At 40.7% G+C, this 21691-nt stretch overlaps 1 protein-coding gene across 12 annotated transcripts; it reads right to left on the reverse strand.

Moving 5' to 3' along the window:
- Positions 1-229: 229 nt before the first annotated feature.
- Positions 230-20726, reverse strand: zmynd8 (zinc finger, MYND-type containing 8). Of its 12 annotated transcripts, none has more exons than XM_034697549.1 (22): positions 14951-15381; positions 14362-14742; positions 12980-13047; positions 12657-12802; positions 6868-7011; positions 6545-6658; positions 6050-6115; positions 5755-5847; positions 5556-5643; positions 5085-5140; positions 4914-4991; positions 4681-4796; positions 4105-4598; positions 3884-4018; positions 3603-3758; positions 2881-3414; positions 2239-2754; positions 1916-2112; positions 1563-1643; positions 1398-1476; positions 1052-1291; positions 230-887 (listed from the first exon to the last, which is right to left on the reverse strand). In XM_034697549.1, the coding sequence occupies exons 2-22, from the start codon at positions 14403-14405 to the stop codon at positions 712-714; spliced, it is 3621 nt and encodes a 1206-aa protein (XP_034553440.1). In that variant the 5' UTR covers positions 14406-14742; positions 14951-15381; the 3' UTR covers positions 230-711. The 12 variants fall into 12 exon arrangements, with proteins under 12 accessions (XP_034553440.1, XP_034553130.1, XP_034553898.1 ...); XM_034697239.1 differs by having other exon boundaries at positions 6868-7089; XM_034698007.1 differs by lacking the exons at positions 14362-14742; positions 14951-15381 and adding an exon at positions 20601-20726.
- Positions 20727-21691: the final 965 nt, after the last annotated feature.

Consider the following 21691-nt stretch of genomic DNA (forward strand, 5'->3'; position numbering starts at 1 on the left):
GATATCACTTCAAGACTTGAAAATATGTCATTTTAAATCCCACCTTGATAAAAAATAGGAAAAAGGAACCATTTTGATTGATTTCTGAACGCTGTTATCTAACCTTGAATGTAAGATACGTTGGTTTTTAATAAACCTTTTTTTTCCTATTCTATCTAGAATTGAATCTATGATTGTTGTCTGTAACATTGCTTAGTGACTATGCTCAATAACTAAGTATATCACAATGTAACCATAGAAACAACTTTTTTTAATTTTGTAGTCGTTATTTTCTTTGTAGAATACAGCAGGCAACATTAAAATAACAAATAATTTAACACAGAATACAAAATAAGTAATTTACAGACATTTCTGTCAACAGTCCTTCTATCTAAGACTGGGGTTGTCCAGTATTGGTTACATTTTTACAGTTTTAAACTGTTTAACTGCAGTCCTTTACAGAATGTGTATGTTTTGTGATACTCAGGCATGCCTTTAAGATCATAATACTGACATTTCTCTATACACTGCAAAGGGAAGCATGATATATTCAGTATACCTTTTGTTTTTTGAAATGCCCCCTCCAGTGGTTACAAGTGCTGTCACACAAACATAACATTAAGAATTTAGATTGTTCCCTTAACAGCTTCTTGAACAGAACAATTTACAAAGAAGTATTGTAGTGGAAAAAAAACATCCAAACATTTACATTTTCAAGTATAGTAGACTTGGTTAGGACAAAGTGACAGCAGCGTTGTCAGGGTTCTTCTCCGTGTCACAGTCTTTGTCAGTGGGTGCAGAGACTGGTGTGTCTCTAACTGAATTCTGACCACTGCTAGTCTGACCTAAGCCTTTGTTTGGGAGGTCAGCTGTGGACTCAGCCTCAGGTTCTTGCTGTGGGGCTGTTGCTACAAATAAAACAAAAGTGAAAAAGAAAACATGACATTTTTGAAAAAGAGAGGCTGGTAAATGACTTGAGACTTCAAGACAGTATCAAGATCGTCCTGTAGAAAAACAATATCATTTTTGTGAATGCCATAAACAAGATGTTGATGCTAGCACATGCTGTTACCTGACTGAGTGCAGGACTTCATGTGTTCTGGCCAGTGAGCCTGCTGACAGGGGTAATCACAGTAGCTGGTGTTCCAGCAGCAGTAGAAGATGGCCTCTTTCCTGCAGTTAGCACACCATTGTTTCTTCTTAGTCTCATCCACTGCCTGCTGCTTCTCCAGCTCCATCTGTTTCTTTACCTCAGACACCAACCGCTCTCTCTCCTGCTCCAGACTTTGCCTCATCTCAGCCATTGTCAGCTCTATATTGAGGAACACCAAGATGATCAAACATGAGTAAGAATCATTACCCAGTTTTTGAAAAGACACCTACATGTCAAATATTTTGCTGACCACCTCAGCTCTCACCAAGGTTGTGCTTCATTTCTGACAACTCTTGTTGATGTAGCCACTGTAATTTTTCTATTTCGATTCTTAGTCTTCTTATCTGAATTAAAATACAAAGAGCATGTTAATGGGAAGCACAGAGTTACATCCAGATTAAATTAAAAAAAGGTGAAAGCAAACACTTACCTCTGCTATTGTATTCCCTGAAGTGTTCTTAGAAAGATCGTTGTATATTTCTGTCATGGTACCTTTTATTGCATCCATTATCTGAAAAAAGTGGACCACAATCAGGATTGAGGAAAACACTGCTGTGGGTCCTCGTCCAGTGTCATTTAAAGAATCAGTCAAAAAGAAGGTGTTTCAGAGTGATCAAACACTGCAACTCTGCAGTACTTGAAATTTGTACATCATTCCACAGAGCATTAAGACACTTTCTAATGAGATTTTTTTCATTCATGTTTTTCAGCCAGAGTCAGCAGTGAGGGCTAAAGCTCAGAGGTTTCCAAACAAAGCAGATGTAAACCCCAGAAAATACTTACTTTATTGGTGTACTTGGCAATGTCTGCAGCCACATCAGCTGAGGCAGTTGGAATATAGAGGTCTGTCGCCGCTGGTGAGGACGTAGCGGCTGTGCCTAAACTTGACGCTGCCATCATGGAGACAGAAGCTGGACTACTGGATACGAGAGTGACAGCTGACGTAGATGTGCCGTGTGGGGCATCTTTTTGTTGAACAGCTAGAATTTAAAAACAGAGACAACTGTTACTGTAGAGGGTCAAATGTAACACTCCAACAGATAATTCCTTTACAACATTTGCCAAGGATTTAGAAAATTTTTGAACAACACAACTACAGTTTCTACCTTTAACGGCCTGTCTTGTCTGATATCGTGTGCTTTGTGAAGACTGCTGTGTTGCAGATGTGGATACTGTTGTCGAGCCGTTCCCAGTTGCCTGGGTAAGCACTACTTGAGCCTGGCCTTGCTTGGGAGACGATGTCGGTGCCTGTGCGGTCGCCACCGGTTGCTGGTTCTGTTGTTGACGCTGCACTTTCTGCATGTGCCACTTCTGAGAGGAGGTCTGAAACTTGGCAGTTGTATTCCACACCACGGCTCTCTGCACAACTGGTACAGTCTCTCTGGGCAGCAGGGGGCGCTGTTTCTTCAGTGCTGGTGTTGTTGGAGTCGAAGGGGAGGAGGATGAGGGGGGAGCAGCAGTGGCACTGGACACAGTTGTAAGGCTTATTGTGGCGGGAGAAGGAGTAGTGAAGGAGACCATGGAGACAGGGATGGCCAAAGTGGACTGTGTGGAAACACTGGAGGGTGTAGAAGGTGCTGTAGAGCTTTGAGAAGAAGGTGTCGAGGAGGCCTGGGCTTTACCTGCAGGAGAAATTATCTTAATTATTATACAAGTTACTGATGTTTCCTCCTGTGCCAAATACAAAAAAATGACATTCAATTTAGAGTGTGTTTGATCATCTCTTCAGAGGACAGCAAGACTCTCACCTTCAAGTTTATTAGCAGATGATTCCTTAACAGTATTGTTGTCTTTCCTGCTCCTCTTCCTGTCCTTGCCTCCCTGCTCCTCTCCGAGGTCAATAACCAGCTCTCTTTCCGAGTCAGAGTCCTCCACGGGACCAGATTGCTTTGCTTCATCCTTCACCTGAGCCTTCTCTCTGGGACTAGTTGATTTTGGAGTTCCTTTGGACTTCTCTGAGCTGTCCTTTTCTGAATCTTTGCTTGTTTTCACTTTAGTTGAAGCATCTGCTCCTGTTGTAGCGGTGTCGTCTGCTGCAGACTCAGATGCCATGAGCGACCCAGCCCTACCCTCCTTATCCTGGCTCAGAGGAACTTGATCTTTGACTTTACCTTTTGCCGGCTCCTTCTGTGCATCTTCACTTTGTTCTGTATCCTGACCGTCCTTGGTCTTTTGCTCCTCATCGCTGGCATACTCGCTGTCACTGGAGTCAGATTTGTCAGAGTCGTCTGATTCACTCTGTTCCACACCTTTATATGCATCAACAGAGATCTCATCTATCCCTGCAATACAAAGGGATAGGAGAGATGTCCCATCACTTTTCAATGAGTTACTACAGAGTTCAGCTATTTTTCAATTCCACAACACAGCATCATATTCTAAGTCACATCACTATAACCATGATAAATACTTATTTTTGCAACCATCAAAATTGGAAATATTTCTATTCTACGATGCAAACTCTACTGACCCAGCTGTGCTTTGCAGCTCTCAATTGTTTTGTCTAAGTTGAGCTGAAAACGGCTCTTGATCTGTCTCTTTGGGGAGGTGAGGACTGGTTTGGCTTCTTGTTTCTGCTGAACTGTTTCACTGAGCTCCTTCAGGTCCATTTCTGCTTTGCTCCTGTCTGTAAGAGCACATTGTAAAATACATCCAATCAACAGTACTTGTACAGGAGAAGGACTTCATCTAACAGAATCATGGTAAACAGTTTCATGTAAAGCACACGAATGCATGAAATAAAATAATCACCTAGATTGAGGTTCAGAATGCTTCCAGTGGGGGGCGTCTTCTCCTGCTTTGAGATGCCGGGAGCTGGAGAGTGGAAGGGTTTGGGGCTGTCCAAGGAACTGCTGTTAGGTCCAGGTCTGGGATGGGCTGGTGATGCTGTTTAAAGATATTTAGCTGATGAGAGTCTCCTACCATTTACACGACATACGAGTTGTTGTACTAAAATGGACCCTGTGAAATACCTGTGCAGTCCATGGAGTCCTCTCCTGTGCTGAACTGGCAGTTTGGAGCCTTTGATTGGGACTTCTCTGCTGACTCTTGTTCTCCATCCGAGCCAGTATGGGCAGAGGAGTTAGTGCTCATGGGAGAACGTGGCATCTCACTGAGAGGAAGCCGCCTGCTCGTGGTGCTCATCCCCACTCCAGACAACATGGTCCTGGACAAAGCAATCTTAGGGGACGCAGTCATATCAAAACTCAGCTTGATCTTCTCCTGTTTCTCAGATTTGACAGGCGTTGATGAAGGGTTTGAGGGATCCAGCAGCATCTGGAAGTTATTGTCAGGAGTGTAGGGTGTCCTGAAGGGGGCATAGTTAAAAACCCCAAACTTTTTTTTCATGTTTTCCACATAGACCTCCATCTCCTGCATGGCACTGTTGAAGATGCTTTTTGTCTTCTTCACAGAGAATGGAATCTCTTTGGACATGAGGTAGCAATTATTTAAAGGAACCCAAGCCCTGAGAGATACAAAATCATATTATAAAAAACTCTTCAAATGTGACTAATAGTCTGAGTATGCAAAGAAAAAAGGGCTCATACCTGTCGTGCTGACCAAAGAAGCGAGCATCCACCTGTCCATCTTTGTCCCGCAGAGCTTTAGCAGGCCAGAATGGAAATCCTTTCAGTTTAGCCCACACTAGAGGGTGCGGGTTACTCTGCAGACATACAGTAAACACTGGAACTAAGTGTTGTGCTCCAGTGATGAATGTTTTAATTGATAAACACTCAGGTGGAATCATCAACAAATACTTCTAATTACTTAACCAGCTTACACAAGGCTCACAAAACCAGTTGTCTCTCTTTTGGCAAGCAGATAGATAACACTCGGGACAAACTTCAATCTCATTCATCTGCAAAAAGGAAAAAACAAGTGGTTATATGTGCTCTCTTAACAACTGAATCTGAATTCAGCCTGAATACAAAAATGAAAACCACAAACCCACCTCATGCTCACAGATTTTTACTATCACTTTAGCTGTCGCTGTGAGTTTGTGATTGCCTGAAAAAAAGGACAAAAGTGTGTGTAAACAATATAAACACACTTCAGTAGATGTATAATTCAGTATCAAGTTTTTAAGAGCAATTGTTTTTTGTTTTTTTTAAGTTATATTTTTGGCCTTTTTGCCTTTTTTTTATAGGACAGCTGAAGAGAGGCAGGAAATATGGGAGTAGAGAGAGGGGGAAGACATGCAGGAAATGGTCGACCGGCTGGAAATCGAACCGGCGACCCCTGCGATTTTAAGAGCAATTGTATTCTACCAATGACACATTCTAAATGTTTTAAAGTTTGCCTTTATCCAGATTATGCATGAGGAATTTGTTAAAAACATTTGCTCTAAAACCATGACACACAGTTGAATCTCTTAAAAAGTGTTGCTGAACCATGCCAGATTATTAGATACTACAAAACATACCTCCATTGTAAATAATACAGTTGTGCAAAATCCATTTTGCATCAGCCAAGAAGGCCTCAGTGCAGCCATACATTTTCTTTTTGATATTCTGCAGTGGAAAAGAAAAATATACTATGTGATTGACAAATATATTAAAATCTATTTTTATATTTAAACTTGTACATTTCTACTTAAAAAAAAACCTGATAATGTTGTTTACCTTCTCTAGTGTGCAAAGATCCATAGGGTGAAAAATGTACTCTGCATAATCTGGATGTTGCTCTAGAGATACAGGTTTCTGGAAGGGTTCGGTCTATAAAATGGGGTAGATAGAAAGAACAGTGTAGGTAGGCATGATCTCAGGCCAAACTGACTGCACAACAATCCCCTTTGTTGCACATGAACATGCTACAATCATGCTACTACAAGAAACACTAAAAGCAGCTTCAAACTAAAGGAGGAAAACATGGAGGAAAAAATCATGACGGGGTCTTGTTAGTGGTGTAATTGATTACCCAATTAAAAGTCTTTCTCTGCGTGGGAGCTGCATGGGGGGAGCGAGATGACAAGCGGGGATGATCCTGAAAGAGAGCGAGAGGGGCAGCTGTATCCTCAGCACCAGCTAGCATGTTTACCTTCATGGTTTCCAGCCATGACAGGCTCTTTATAGTACAATGACTATGATTGTTAGTTATCTTATTATAATCACATGCAGATCAATAGCATATCATGCTGGACAGATTTTTGGGGCAGGTAGTAGTTCAGGGTGCAGATCATAACATCTGGCACAACTGTTAAGAACATTAAGGTGACCACAGAAAGCTTGTCTTTTGGTTGCATTAGTAGTCTACAAAACATGATTGGCCATAAAAAAGCACATGCCAATATCCAAGTGAAATTAATATGACAATATACAGAGTACTCCAACTGTTATTACACTGACCCAGCACAGTTAGCTTTCACAGCATGAAACCCTTGTGAAAACAGAGGGACCATACTTAGATACTTACACCTGGCTGTTTCATCTTCTGAAGGGCAAACTTAAGAAGGTAAGACAGCTGGTCTATAGTTAGCATCATCATGGCTTTGCTCTGAGTCTCTATACACTCAGCAACTGTTATTTTCTGGAAGACATCAAGAAGAAAAAAAATGACACATTGTTCTCTTCTCATTGTTGTTCAGAATGTGTGCAGGCGTCACGTGTTCTGGGCACTTACATCAAAATGTACAAAGAAGTCCTTTGTTATTTAACAAACACTTTGAAAGGTTTTAACTAAAGGCTTTAAAATATGGTTAAAACACCTGCACACTGAACACATTCCTGGGTGAGTACCTCACACTCCGGACAGAACCAGTCGCCTTCTGGCTCAGACGGTAGTTTAAGGCACTTGGCGTGGTACACCCTGGGGCAGAGCTCACAGCAGAGCACCTGGCCCTCGCGGTGGCACAGCCAGCAGTAGAAGTCATTCCTGCCGTCCTGCGGTACAACATCAACAGGGTCTGTGGTGAGTGCTGGCTGCTTCACATAGTAAAAGGGACCATGTCTTAGTTCTGACTGTAATGCGGGCAAAAGAAACACAAAGTTTGCGAGGGTCAACCAGGGCAGAGATTAAAGAAGCCAAGCAGACATGCAGAGCAAAGGTTACATTGATATCACAAAAATCCAAAACACAGACTGCTCTTAGTCCTGTTCTACACAAGTGTTACAAACTACTCGCTCTTGATGAGTCAAGTCAGCATCTTGTTTCATTCAAGTTGGACCACAAAGACAGATCTGGATATTATTCTAAACCATGAGGCTTGCTGACATCTTTGATTTGAGTCTGTGTTTTATAGCACAACCATCACTAATGTGCAGAAGGGTCAACCGTGTGGATAGCCTGAGTTAAACTGTTCAAAGCTCAGAGTTATACAGAAGCTATTATCATTTACAAAGGCAGATGTACTGTAATACACCATGATGAGGTCATAGCAATCATTCACCTATTGTGGATATGTGAATTACTTTAAGCACATGAGCAGAACAGCCTGCATTTAATATTAGAACATAAGCTAAATGAGAAACCACAGATAAAAAGTGATTTTTTAAGATTTAGAAGAATTGTATAAAAACAGTGTCTGCTAAAAAAGAACTCAGCCATTGTAGAGCCAGTTATAAGTTAAGATCCACCAGTATAGTTTTCATTATAACAGACTAGGGGTGAAGATCTTAGATAACTCGGGAAACAATGAAATACTTCCTTGAAATTGAGATTCTTATCAAAAAGAAATCAAACTAATATTACGGTTGCCCTGAAGGACAAAACAAATTTACAAAAGATGAAACACTTTTAAGTTGGAGACAAATTTACATTTTGGAAAACATTTTTACATTTTATAAAACAAAATGACATCAGCAAAATACTTTTACAAAGGCCAAAACAAATTTACATTTAAGAAGACAAATTTATAAAATAAAAAAAACACTTTTACAGGTGGTGAGACAATTTTACAAACGACGAAACACTTTTACCATTCCTGAAACAAATTTACATTTATTTTTAACAGAAGGGGAATGTACCAAACACTGGAAGTGATCAGGTACCAAACGTCGCTCCATTTGGTTTCTCTCCATCCAAACAAACTAAATGACCCCTTACTCAATCACTCCCGGATCACTTCTGGTATTTGGTACATTCCCTTTCGGATAAAAAATGAATGTAAATTTGTTTCAGAAATGGTAAAAGTGTTCCGCCGTTTGTAAAATTGTCTCACCGCTTGTACTACTGATTGAAGAAACACATCAGCCTCAGTACAGCAAAAGCCACTGAGGCCAGTTAAGATAAACTATAAGGCAGGACACAAGGACCCAAGTTTAAATCAAACTGCTGAGAGTATTGAGCGGATGAGGCTCATAGAAGAAGAGAATGAAAGCACATACACTGTGTTTCTCTTGCATCTCTGTGTTTGCTCCAATAGAGCAGCAAAGCTACCATCATTTCAGATAGTGGCTATAGGGGTGCGACCAAGTGAAGATACATATAGGCATGCATAATGTGTGTTAAAGTGGAGCAGACTGTTCTTGCAAAGAAGCTTACATGCTCAGTGAGCCTGCGCTGAATAAATAAAGGCCTTAAAATACTGGAACCATGTGAATTACTGGTAATGCTCCCCCACTTCTTCTCCACAGCAGAAAGACTACATCAACAAAACTATCAGTCATAGTGTATGAAACAATAGCATATCTTTATATACGATACGATGTGCTTTATTGTCTCAGTAGGGAAATTTATCTTCAACATCAGTGCTGCACATGTTACCTGCTCTTTAAAAAAATCATCACAATGACACAAGATTACACATAAATAAAAAGGAAAAATGATACAGTCATACAACACACAGCATACTCTTAAAGAGAGAGCACCATAACACTGTCCCAACCGTAACAGGGTATTTACCATTTCAAATTCTAATCGAGATAGGCACAAAAGGGTTTTTAAAACTATTCAATTTACATTTGGGGACTCTGTACCTTCTTCCAGATGGTAAAAGTTCCTACTCAGAGTAAAGGATGTGCAATGGATCTACCAGTATTCTCTGAGCCTGCCCAAGAGCAGACTGCTCATAAATGGCCTGTAGGGAAGGGTTGCCAGTCTTTCCAATGACCTTCATGGCAGTCTGCACCAGGCGAGAGAATTTGGTTTTGAGCTGAACAGAGAGGTTACCATACCATGCTGTCATCCCACACCTGATGATACTCTCCAGTACAGCCTGATAAAACAAGAACATCGCCTGTTGACTGACACCAAACACCCTAAGCCGACGTAAAAAGTACAATCTTTGCTGTACGCGGGAACACAGGTTATCAATGTGGATCTCCCAACTGAACTTGATATCTAGGTGGACACCTAAATATTTGTAGGAGCTGACCTGACAGACATTTATGTATAATGTGTATATATGTATATACACTATCAGAGGTTTGACTTTTTTCACCATACATCATAAAATGTCCTGCAAAAAAATGACGTCACTGAATTTTACAGCAAGTCCTCTGTCAAAATCAACTCAGAATAAAACAACAGAATAAGAAATTAAACACAAAATAACAGCAGCAGATTTTGTACCACTGTCCAACTTCCTCCAGGTATTCCTGAGACATTACATTTGCATGAACAGGACTGATAACCTGAACGGAGAGGGGTTTTTCCAGAACATTACGATATTACAAAGAAGTAACCTGATAAAGTTTTAATTTTAGATTTTAGATCTCACTGACCTGCTTCACCCTAACAACCCCTCCCATGCTCTCTGCTCCTCCAATGAAAACCTCCTATCCCCACCCTGTAGGACCAAGCACCGAGCCTGGGGCGACAGGGCTTACTCCATTGCTGCCCCCGCCCTCTGGAACTCCCTCCCCAAACACATATGCAATTCCACTGACCTACAAACATTCAAATCCCAGCTCAAAAAGCAACTCTTCAGAACTGCTTTTAACTGTAATGCTGTGTTTCTATTTTTGTTTCTTTTATTGTGTTTTTTATTGTGTGCTATTTGTGAAGTGTCTTTGAGTTTTCTTAAAAGCACTATATAAATAAAATGTATTATTATTATTTAAAAAAAAGTCATCATTGCAATATTCTACAATGTGACAGAAAATGTAAAACTTTGTCACAATTATACAAATGAATATTGTAATCACTTTATCCTTACATCCAATGACAGCTTGTGCAAAGTTTTAGAATATTCTCCCCTGGTGATCCTGATGTACCGTGTGAATAAGAACTGGACAGCCGTAAGGTCAAGTGTCATCAGTCCATTCTGACACTAAGTGGATGTTTGACTTAGATTTGAACCATTCCCTCTAAGATTCATGTTTGTGAGAGAGAAACATTCATCATCATCTGAGTACAACTGAGGTGAAAACCAGTAACTACAATGCCTCCAACCACTGCTGCTCCCAGCACCGAGGCATGAAACTGACATGAGGAATTGTATTTGTAAAGAAAAATACTGCACAACAAATATAACATACAGATAAACAGCTACAGGGGATATACTGAACCATCAAAACAAATGTATAATCCTAAATTAAATCACGATGAAGGGTTGCTGAAGAAATGTCAGACTTCAAGTGAAAACAAAACTATCCACACTATCCGCCACAGGGCCTGTTGACATAATGTTAGTCAACGAATGTTAGTCTCTAGCTCCCCAAATAATTTCATTGACCAGATGGTTACAAAAAAAACTATGAAACTCCATCCAGAGCAGCACTTTGTCAAATTAGATCAAACTTACAAACTGGTATAGCTGTCATGTAGGAAATGCTAGAGTGCATTTCTTTGACACTAGAGCCATCTTGTCAGGAAATCTGAAGTGCGGGGATGATTTTGAGAAGGTACAGGAAATTCTCCTGCAAGGGGATGTGTAAACTGCAGAAATATATCATCTATCACTTGTCAACTCCAGCTAAGGAAAATGATTTCAATCATGTAAGAATCAAGCATCAGCCTCTGTTCATGGCAGCATGTAAGGTTTAAAACTTTAAAAAACCTTTATTATAAAGACTCTATATTATAGATTTGTACTTCTCTTTATGTACAACCCTAGTTCCAAAAAAAGCTGGAACACTGTTGATTATTGACACTTATAAATATATGTCCTTTAAAACTTGATGTAAGCAACACATTTCAAAAAAGTTGTGTCATGCTAAAAAAAAAGAACACAGGGGGAACTTCTCACAGCTAGTCAGGGTTAATTCCAAGTAGTAACATGACTGGGTATAAAAAGACCATCCAGAGAGGCTCTCAGAAATAAAGATGGGAAGAGGTTCACCTCTCTGCTCGAGACTGTGTTAGCAAATCATTCAACAATGTCAGAATCATGTTCCTAACAAAATTGCAAATCATTTTAGGATTTCATCATCTACAGCACATAACATCATAACATGATTCAAAGAATCTGGAGAAATCAAAAGGGGTAAAAACAAATACCAGAAGGCCATGATCTGGGGCTCTCATGGGGCACTGCATTAAAAACATACATGACTCTGAAGTGGAAATGACTGCATGGGCTCAAATTCACTTCCAAAAACCATGGTCTGTGGACACAGTCTGTCGCTGCATACACTAATGCCTGTTTAAACTGTTCCATGTAAAGAGAAAACCATATATAAACATGATCCAGAAAGGCTGGCGACTTATCTGGGTCCGAGCCCATAACGGACTAAGGTGAACTGTATAACTATAGTGTGGTCTGACAAATCAAAATCTGACATTCTTTTTGGAAAGTATGGACGCTGCATCCTCTGCTCTAAAGAGGAGACGGACCACCTAGCTTGTCATCAGCCGACAGTTCAAAAGCAAGCATCAGTGGTGGTATGGAGATGCATAAGTGCCCATGGCATGGGTAGCTTAGACATCTGGGAAGGCACCATTAATGCTGAACAAGATACAGGATTTTGGAGCCACATATGCTGCCATCCAGTCAATGCTTCTTCTAGGGAAGATCTTTGATACATCAGCAAGACGATGCCAAACCACATTCTGTATCAAACCTGCATGGCACCGCAGGTGAAGAGTCCAGGTACTAACCCGGCCTGCCATTAGTCCTTACATTTCACCAAGTGAAAACGAATCAATGGCGCATCATTACATGAAGAAATATGACAAAGGACACCCCGAAGTGATGAACAGTCACAATCCTATATCCGGCTAGAATGGGACAGCGTTTTACTAGTCTCCTCGTTTCCCAAACGTTTGCAGTGTTGTTCAATGAAGAGATAATGCAACATCATAGTAAACATGCACCATGTCCCAACTTTTCTAAAACCTGTTGCTTGCATCATGTTTAAAATGAGCATATTTTGTTTTTCATATATTGTCTTCAGAGGGTTCAAATGATTCGTAAACCATCCCATCTGTTCTTATCAGCACTTTGCGCAGCGTCCCAACTTTTTTGGAGACAGGGTTTTCAAGTAATATACCTCACAAGTTTTTATCAGGGCAACACGATGAGATATTACTGGGAGTACGGAGCTAACCGGGTTTGTTCTGTTTGTTTGGGGTCAACAGACTTTTCAAGTATAGTCTAAATTGGAGAGACAAAACAGAATCATATCCTATTTTTGAAGATCAGTACCTGGTCTTTGCTGCTGCTTAGAGCACCTGGTTTCTTCTTCTTCTTCACAGGGCAGGGGGATGTTTCAGCAGAGGAGTGACCGTTGGATGAGTGAGAAGGACTCGGTATCTTACGTTTTTGAGTAATCCTTTCTGTTGACCCTGTGTCTGAAAGAAGACACACAAGTCAAAGATTACACAAACCAAGGACAAAGCGAATGCTAATACACATGGTGAAACATATACATTATTTGCTCTAAAAACAAAATAAAACCTGCCTAACCCAAATAATAAATATTAAAACAGTGCTTTGCGTAAACATCTCAAACAAGCGTGTATAGGTACCTTTGGATCTTGTCGAGATCTCCATTTCCTCTGTTGTTGTCTCAGATTTGTCACTGTCGTCTGTTACACTGATGAAGAGTAGGGCATAATCAAAGGTTTGAATACTTCTCATGTCTATTAATAATGCAATCATTATTATGAAGAGAAAAAAGTATGAACATTCTTATTGAGGTACACTTTAGCTGGATCACCCTGCCAGCCAAATATTTTAATAGTTTAAGAGTCGGCTCTGCATTTTCTGTCAGCAAAACCTTGATTACACATCTTAAAGCTGTAACTACTGCTATGAGGTTGTAAATCATCTCATTTGTATTGTTCAAACTGTAAAAACCTATAGCAGGGTGGCTTTTTAGGGATAATGTAAGACTATTCTTGCTAACAGGTTTTTCAACAACATACATATGTCTGTTCAGATTTTGGGTACTCATTGTGAATTGTATATGATCAGTAACAATTTATAAATACTCATATAAACCCAACTTCAAACCATTTCCTCCAGAAAAGTAGAGCTCTAAAAATGTGGCTTCCTCACACTTAGATATCAATGCACGATTAAGTGAGGAAATACAGTTCTAACAACTGGCCGAGTTAGTAAATTGTGCTTATTGGAGCGTACTTTTAACCAGTTTTCACCAAACATCAATTTAAAGACTTTCTTTCTTGGTGGGTGAAATACTGAAATAGGACTCAGATGTTCAAATCCCTAAGTTCTGTGTGTCATTAACCAAAAACAACACAAAAAGCAGCCAGCTTCTTTCAGCCGGAGGTCACATGATCCCAGTATAAAGACTGTTGCAGAATAAACCGATGTGGAGCTACGCTGCATGACAACATGTGGGCTGCTCTGCCAAATCACTGATGCCACATAAATCATTTATGACAGAAGAACTTTAGAGACTTTTATAAAAAATAAAGAGCCTAAAGAACTGATGATACATCGATAGGGTTAGCTAAGAGACATATTTTGGTGGTTGTGCCAAACAACTTCCAAATGTTAAAAATGTCCTGCACTCAATCAAAGCAGAGTTACCAATCCTGGGACAAAGAAAGGTTAGTGCCATAGTCCAAGGTGCCTTTCTCTACTGAGCACAGGTCTATACACAGGAGGATGAAAACAGGAGAGTACAATCTGTAGTCTCTCTACCTTCAGACATCCACGAAGTTTGAGCCATGTGATCAGAGTTCTTTGCTATTTTTGAACAATCAAGATTCACTGATTGATAAAATGACCTAACAACACACAGCATGTCATACGAGATTGCATAACCTCAGGCCCAGCTCTGCTGAAAAAACATTGCCTTGAAACGCAAGCCACGGTGAACCACTGTCTATTCAAAATCTGCACAACAGGTTTTTCTCAGTACCAGTTCAACCGGATTCACCTTGGTTTGCAGGTGCTCTGGTGTTCAGCCTCATGTTGTTCCATTGTCTCTGACGCCACAGCATGCTTTGGCCTCACTGTTCAGATGGCTCCTGTTTTTATTACAGTTAGTCCTGATATAGTCCCACTTGATTGTGTAGTATGAGGAACAGACAGTCATTCACTAAAAACAAAACACTGCCTCCTTCTCAATATTTTTGTTCAGCATCTCATCACCATCCCCCCCTCTTCTTCCTCTACCACGGAAGAAGAATGACATGAGAGAGGGAGGAATACAGCACATCCACAGAGACAGACAGGAGTGCAGTGAAATGGCTTTGCTGGCCTCCTCATCTAACCTGTCTGGACATCCTCAGACAATCTGCACCAGCAGCATCCTGTCCTGTCCAAGGCAGGAAATACAGTAACAAGAGACAAAGAAAACATAAACAAGGAGACAAATCAAAGCTGTCCATCCTGACAAAAAACACATTTCAGATTAAAGACCACAGAGCACACGACACAGCCTATTGTAACCCACTGATATAACCCTCTCCACACCCAGCACTGACATAACATCCATGCTTCAATGTAGGAAATCAACAGCATACCTTTTTTCCTCTCTCACATACAGATTCTTCAGCCTATTCTTTAATCTTTTCAATTATTGAGGGCGTTGGGGGATGAGGGAAGGATGGGTCCAGGTTTCCCAGAAGGCCTTCTCTCCCTGCTGCTCTCTCCTGCAATTGTCAATCTTTAACCTCGGCTGCACACTGCCGATTGGCTTGAGCACCACACGGAGGTGCCTGATTGGGTGCTCAGCTCGGTGTGCCACACAGGCTCTCTTCTCCCCGCTCTCCTCAGCCACAGTGCTGCAATGCAGAGAGGACTGCTCCTCCAGAGACGCTACAAATCTCCTTAAAACCAAACTCCTCACTCCATTTAAACCCATGTAGAAATATACTGGCTGTGGGTTTCTCTCAGACATGTAAGATGCAGCTCTACAGGCTTGACAGGGAGAGGATCACATTCCCTTCCTCGCTCTGCGCTCAGCCACTGTGTGTATGGCATCCATTTTGAACACTCTCTCTCTCTCTCTCTCTCTCTCTCTCTCTCTCTCTCTCTCTCTCTCTCTATATCTCTCTCTTTCTCTCTCTCCTCTCTCTGACCACTGTGCGCACCGCACACACAGCACGTACACACGGCACCAGTCAAGTCTGCTGTAGAGCACCACATGCAGCTTATTATCGGCCCCAGCATGTTGATTTGAAGCCCGGGCCCAACACTGGACATGAAGACAGGACTGAAAATGTCACAGGCCTCTTAGACAGTGCAGCAGGAATGACCCTACCCCTCCTCCTCTCTATCAAACACTTCTTCAGCATATACCTGCTTGTGATCAGTGTCTGCGATGAGATCATACTTTGACTGACAGACAGCTGAAAAAAAGATAAGCAAAGCTTTATATTTTTCTTTTTCCTTTCAATTCATATGGAAGTGATTTCCAATGCATTCATTTCATTTAATAAATATACAGCTTAAAACCAGTAAAACCTATGGGTAATTAAACAACACCTCTGTTAACGATGCTACGAAATGTCAAGGCCAACTGCATCATCATCCACACAGGTCTGAGAAGGTCAACTGCTGGATACTTCAAAGACTCCAAACTAAATATGCTGTGTATCTGTGAAAAGCAGGATTAAGTTTGCCTTCACCAGTCCTCACCATCATGGAATGAAGGGATTAGACGAATTACCAAGCACCATTCACAAAACACAGAGGGGCGGATTTGCTGTTTCTGTCAATGCAGACTGGTCCTGAACCCTGGTCGAGCAACAATATGTGTGCACCGTTTCAACCAGGCCACAGAGCTCCTGCTTACAATGTATAACAGAGTCTTTGTCAGACATGATCAACTACACATGACAAAACATCCCAAAAACACCTGGATTACATCACATGTTGAAACTGAAGTGATCAATAACATTAAACGACAGGGACAGATACATCCATGATAAAACTTCATTCTGTTTTATCTGATTCATGCTCACAGAATCAAAAACAGCAACACCAACGTCATTACATACAAACAGAAGTCAATCTAACCTGGTCGACTTCAAACAGCCACTCAGGAGGGATGAGGTTTCTCTGCAGAGCCTTTTCAGAGGAAGTCCTTCCCTTCTCCCTTCCTTCTCTCTTACATACAAATACTCAGTGTGCTTGGAGCAGAGGGACAGAAAGGGGAAGCTCTCTAAAATGGCTGACACTCGGCATCAGAGAACAACACTGGGAGGCAGTGCACACCATTAAGCTCAGGCAATTCTTCCAACCCTGTGATGAATAAGCTGCAGTGGCATATTTAGTCTGAAGATGACTGGCATTTAAAAAAATGGCAGGCAGCTTACAGGATTAGACTGGTTAAAGGTATTTTCTTTTATTCACCATGTAAAAAAGAGCACTGTGGTGAGGTGAAGTGGGTTCTGGGAGAAGTGTAGAAAAATGAGGCAACCAGACCTTTAACAGTCTGTTTTTCACTGCCGTGTTAGTCTGGCAAACAATTAACAACAGTGCCCTGCTGCCTTGCTCTCATGCCAGTTTGAGGCCTAAATTAAACTTGCTGTGCTGTCAGTTTACCATCTGTTAATTCCTCTGGGGACTCCACTCTGCACTGCTCCCAGGCACTCCCATCCTATCTGGATCCCTCACCAGGCCTGCCATCTTGACTGCAAAGGCCAGAACCAGCCCCCAAAAAACTCAGCCCTTCTTGATCCTGACAAAGGGAAGCAGGTTTTCTCAGTCAAGAGAATACTACTGATATAAAATGACCTTACACTTAACCTGTGGCCTCCTGCTGTATGAGTCCAGACATGCACTCAGTCAGCCAGGCAGTCTGTTGCACTGTGCCATGCTATGCTCTCCTTCAAGGCTCCACTCCTGTGCTGTGGGGTGACAAATACTCCTTCCCCCTCCCCCAGTCTGCCTGACAAACCTGTATTATTACCCAGGCACAGGTCACACACAGCAGTGGCTGGCACCTTATCAACAGAGTAGTATATGTGAAAGAATGAAAATAAGGCTTACCTCTGTGGATGCATGGCTAAAAAACTCAGTGTGATATGTCAATGCTTATTAAAACATGGAGGACAGCCCTGTCAGCCCTCACCCAGCTCAGAGCACAGCCACGGCTCTCCAAGCTGTCCGACTCTCTGCTCTGATATAAGGCACATTGAGAGTGGCCAGGCACACAGCGCAAAATGAAAGGCTGGCTCTGATTGGCTGGTGCATTTCCTGGCTGCTTGTCTTTTGTTGTGTACAGGCAAGCAGAAACGCAGTACTCAGAGCAAGGAGAGCAAGGCCCAAATCCAAATAATCTGCCACCGCACACCTCTCAGTTACAGCGTGGTACGACTGCATACAGCTGCGGATGTTTGATCAAATTGCCATAACGTAGGCCATTGGTCTCGCTGTGAAGGTTAGTCAGCAGATGTGTCCATAAAGAATAGGCCTGTGGTTGTGCTCTTAAGGAGGAATTTGTCTCACAAGTTCCCACCCTCAATATAAACCAAGCATCATGGGATTTTTTAAAACTGCGGTAGAGAGAAAAGCAATGGGTTAACAGGAGCTAACTAAAATGTGCTCATGTTCTTTGACTCATAAAGGCTTAATGCTAATGCTATTATGCAGTACTGAGATGTACCAGAGATCTGCCTGCCTTCAAACTTGACACTGTGGTTCTAGATTGATTTTGAACCACAGAGCATGACACAGCAGTACTGACTCAAGATTATCTACAACCTAAAAAAACATGTATTGCTTCGCAACACCTCCAGATATATCCTTATTTAGGACCTCCTGGTCTCTCTTTTTTGCCTCCTTTATATCTGAAGGAACATGTCAGCTTAGAAAATATGTTACAACAGCTTGGATCTGTGGTTTTGAAATGAACTCATCTTAAATTGATTATTTTTCTTTCTTGCGTAATCGTGTCATTTTTCCATTCGCTATCGTAATTGTTTTGTAAACTGGCTACAAAAAGAAAAGAATCATACTCACTTTAACATTATAATATTCCTTACACATTTAAATACATATAAATATGACCTTTACATAGTTTACATACATGCAATATAAGTGTAGCCGCCACACACATGCAGCAGGAGGTAGAGAGCTGTCATTGTGAACTTGAAGAGATAAATGAGTCACTCAAGCCTTACTTTGAATTCAAGCAATAATAAACTGAAATGTTTCACCATCCTCTCCTGTGCTCATCACTCTGTCCTCCTTCCATTGTGTGTTTCATTATTCTGTTTTAACCATAGATTAACTGTACCTAAACTTGTCCTTGCTTTTGTTTTGTCTTAATGTTTGCATGTCTGTTATATTATCATCTTTCAAAGCTACAACAACATTGTTTAAGTTGCTTTGTGAAAAAAAATTATGTTTACAATGACTTGACAATAGCAACACCGGGTTCAGCTGTAAAGTGAGAGGTACTCATCAAAACCTAGTCTGTAGGCAAATATTACATAGGTTCACATTTTTTATGTGTACATATGCTGTATTTAACTGTATTTTATTACAATTTTATTGTATTTTATATTTAAATTTTTGCTATTTAAGAGTTGGAAGAGAGAAAAAGCCTCTCGATTTTCCTGTATGTCTTTGTATATATGGTGAAAATTGACAATAAAAACCTTTGAATCTTTGAATCTTGAATCTTATATCTGTTTTGAAGTTGCAGTATGTTTGCAATCCATTTTGTGAATTGTTAAAAAAAAGAATTAAGTGACTACTCTCCAGAAGATTGACCCCCTGCATACTGGTTCCTTGAACTGACAGACTCCGTTTATATTTACTGATGTTAGCTAAATAGATTTGGTCGAAACATCCAGCTGCTGTGTAGGTTATTCTAAACAGGCATTATGGTGACCATAGAATATGCATTAGGTTAGTTTAAGTGAGTTTAGGAAGAAGAGGTCGCTTTTTAGAAGCTAAATGATCATATGCTGGAATGTCTGCCTGTGACAATGCTAATCATGCTCTTCTTTGTTGATATACTTTTTTGTTACTTGCGTTTTTATTTGGTTTGACCTCTGACAAACACCTGGCGCCTGATGTGCCTGCTTGACTGTATTCTACCCCAGATCATTCAGTCAATGATTGAGATAGACAGCAGCGACCTCTGGTGGAAAAACTTTCAAATATTACAAAACAATTTAGATTAAATATTCTACAATTTTTCCATCCCAAACCAAACATCATACAAATATCAAAGAAGGAGGGGCGTCCTTGTCTGATCAGGGTGCTACATGCGTAGAAATATGCATGTTGTGCATGTGGTAAAAAGTACAAAGACAGAGTGGAGTATATTGTGAGGTGTAAATGTTTAAGTGACAACTGTCATCTTGTTTCACAAACTGTCTTAAATAGTGTTTAGACAAATTAATCTGTTGACCCCCTGGACACAGTAAGATCCGTTTAGGGGGGTGAAATTGTCATGAGGCTCCCTCTAACCCATACTCTTTGCTCAATGTTAAATTATGTCTTTAAGTGCACATTACATACTCTGCTACAAGCATGCTACAAAAATATCTTAATCATTCATCCCATTTCAATTAGTTTTTATGTCAACTCATGTATGGTTCACTGATTTATCACAAATGAAGGCCTTGGAAGTAGACAGCATTTGATTCACTGTGAACCTTCAGGCTTACAGGACCTACTTATTATTAAAGTGTAGGCCTGTGTAGGCCACGTTAATTTCATCGTTGTGGGACGAATAAAGGAATATCGTACCTTCATATCTTTGCACACACCTGAAAAACTATGGTACACAATACAAAATATAAAACTTAAGCTAAAATAGTTGGAAATAACTAGGAAATAGCAGGTTGTTGTGCTAAAAGGGGAATATAAAACGTATTAAATGAAGTTATTTTTCAAACTGCTAGCTTACCAAACTTGTGCCTATGAGTTTGCTCAAAACAGAATGAATTAGGTACAATTTTGCATGTGTTTCTTAGTTTCACCTGAGCTTGATTTATGAAATTGTAGGATTTTTTTCTGTCGACGGGTCAGCAATATATCTTAAAAATGAACTTGGAGTTAATGTTAATGAGTCGGAGTTTGCTAACCTCATTGGCCTTGCGCAATAACCACGAGGCCATGCCTGTCCATTAACTCGTTGTTTTCAAGTTTAAACCCTATTGTTGTTTAACTCTGGTGACAATCCCAATAGAAAATGATATTTCTATGTACCTTTGCTCTGCACCATCTGTTCTCGTGTTCAGCCGTGCAGACGATGTCAGGCGCTGATGTTCGACAAGGGGTCAACTAGTAGAAAGACCTGGAGTCCACAAGGTGGCGCTCCAGGTAGACTTTCACTGCTCAGACTGCTCTTTAAATAGTCCTCGAGTCCGCCGTCTCCAGTATGAGATGTTCATTACAGCTGGGGTCAATGTGCTATAAGACTTTTGTTCTTTGTTACTACATGCTTGGATTGTAAATTTCGCAGGTTGCCTGATGTATTCCCTTTTATTAGAATCAATATATTTGAACAATTGGCAAAGGTATTAAGGAGACACTGGTTAGTGTGGAGGATGTGTCAACTAAAATAACAAGAAATGGGCCTTTGCTTTGTGCAAGTGTCTCGCGGTTTCTCTTGTAATTATCTCCAGAGTATACGCAGATTTCTGAATTAATATTGAGTGTTTTAATAATGTCTGTTCGATTATTTCCAGTGTTAATGTATCCCACCGGCCGTAAGGGGAATGCTATAGACGATTAAAAAAAAAACGCCCCAAAATGAGTGGGTTTGTTTACATCTATCACATACATCACATGGTGATAAAAGAAATGCATTACTCGGGAGAGGAACCAGATTATTAAAACCAAGGTCATCCTATTGCACAGCTGCCTTACAGTTTGTTCAAAGATGCTACATGCACATTCCTTAGTGGATAGTTTTTGGTTAATAATGTTTATTTTTCATTCAACTGGGCTATCAGGCAAAACTACCAAATGGTTAAATATGTGCTTATGCAATATGTTTGTTTTTTCCCTTGGCTACATTTGCATGGTGTTGGGAATCTGGGGCATGGGAAAGAGTGTAGAGCAAATTTGGGGGTTGTTAGCCATTTGCAGGTAAACCAATCTGAATACATTAATGATTATAGGGCCATCTCCTGTTCTTTCAAACTGTTATCTCCTGTCCTTTCAGAGTAGAGAGGTTGAAGCAGGGAGGGGGATGGGATAAAGTGTCTCACACTCGCTGAGGGGGGAGGTCAGTTTGCCATGTTTTGTGGGGGGAAGGGGCACAAACAGAGGGCCACCGGGCCCCTCTTTAGGTC

Source organism: Notolabrus celidotus, chromosome 1, assembly GCF_009762535.1.
Source record: "Notolabrus celidotus isolate fNotCel1 chromosome 1, fNotCel1.pri, whole genome shotgun sequence".
Classification (NCBI taxonomy): domain Eukaryota; kingdom Metazoa; phylum Chordata; class Actinopteri; order Labriformes; family Labridae; genus Notolabrus; species Notolabrus celidotus.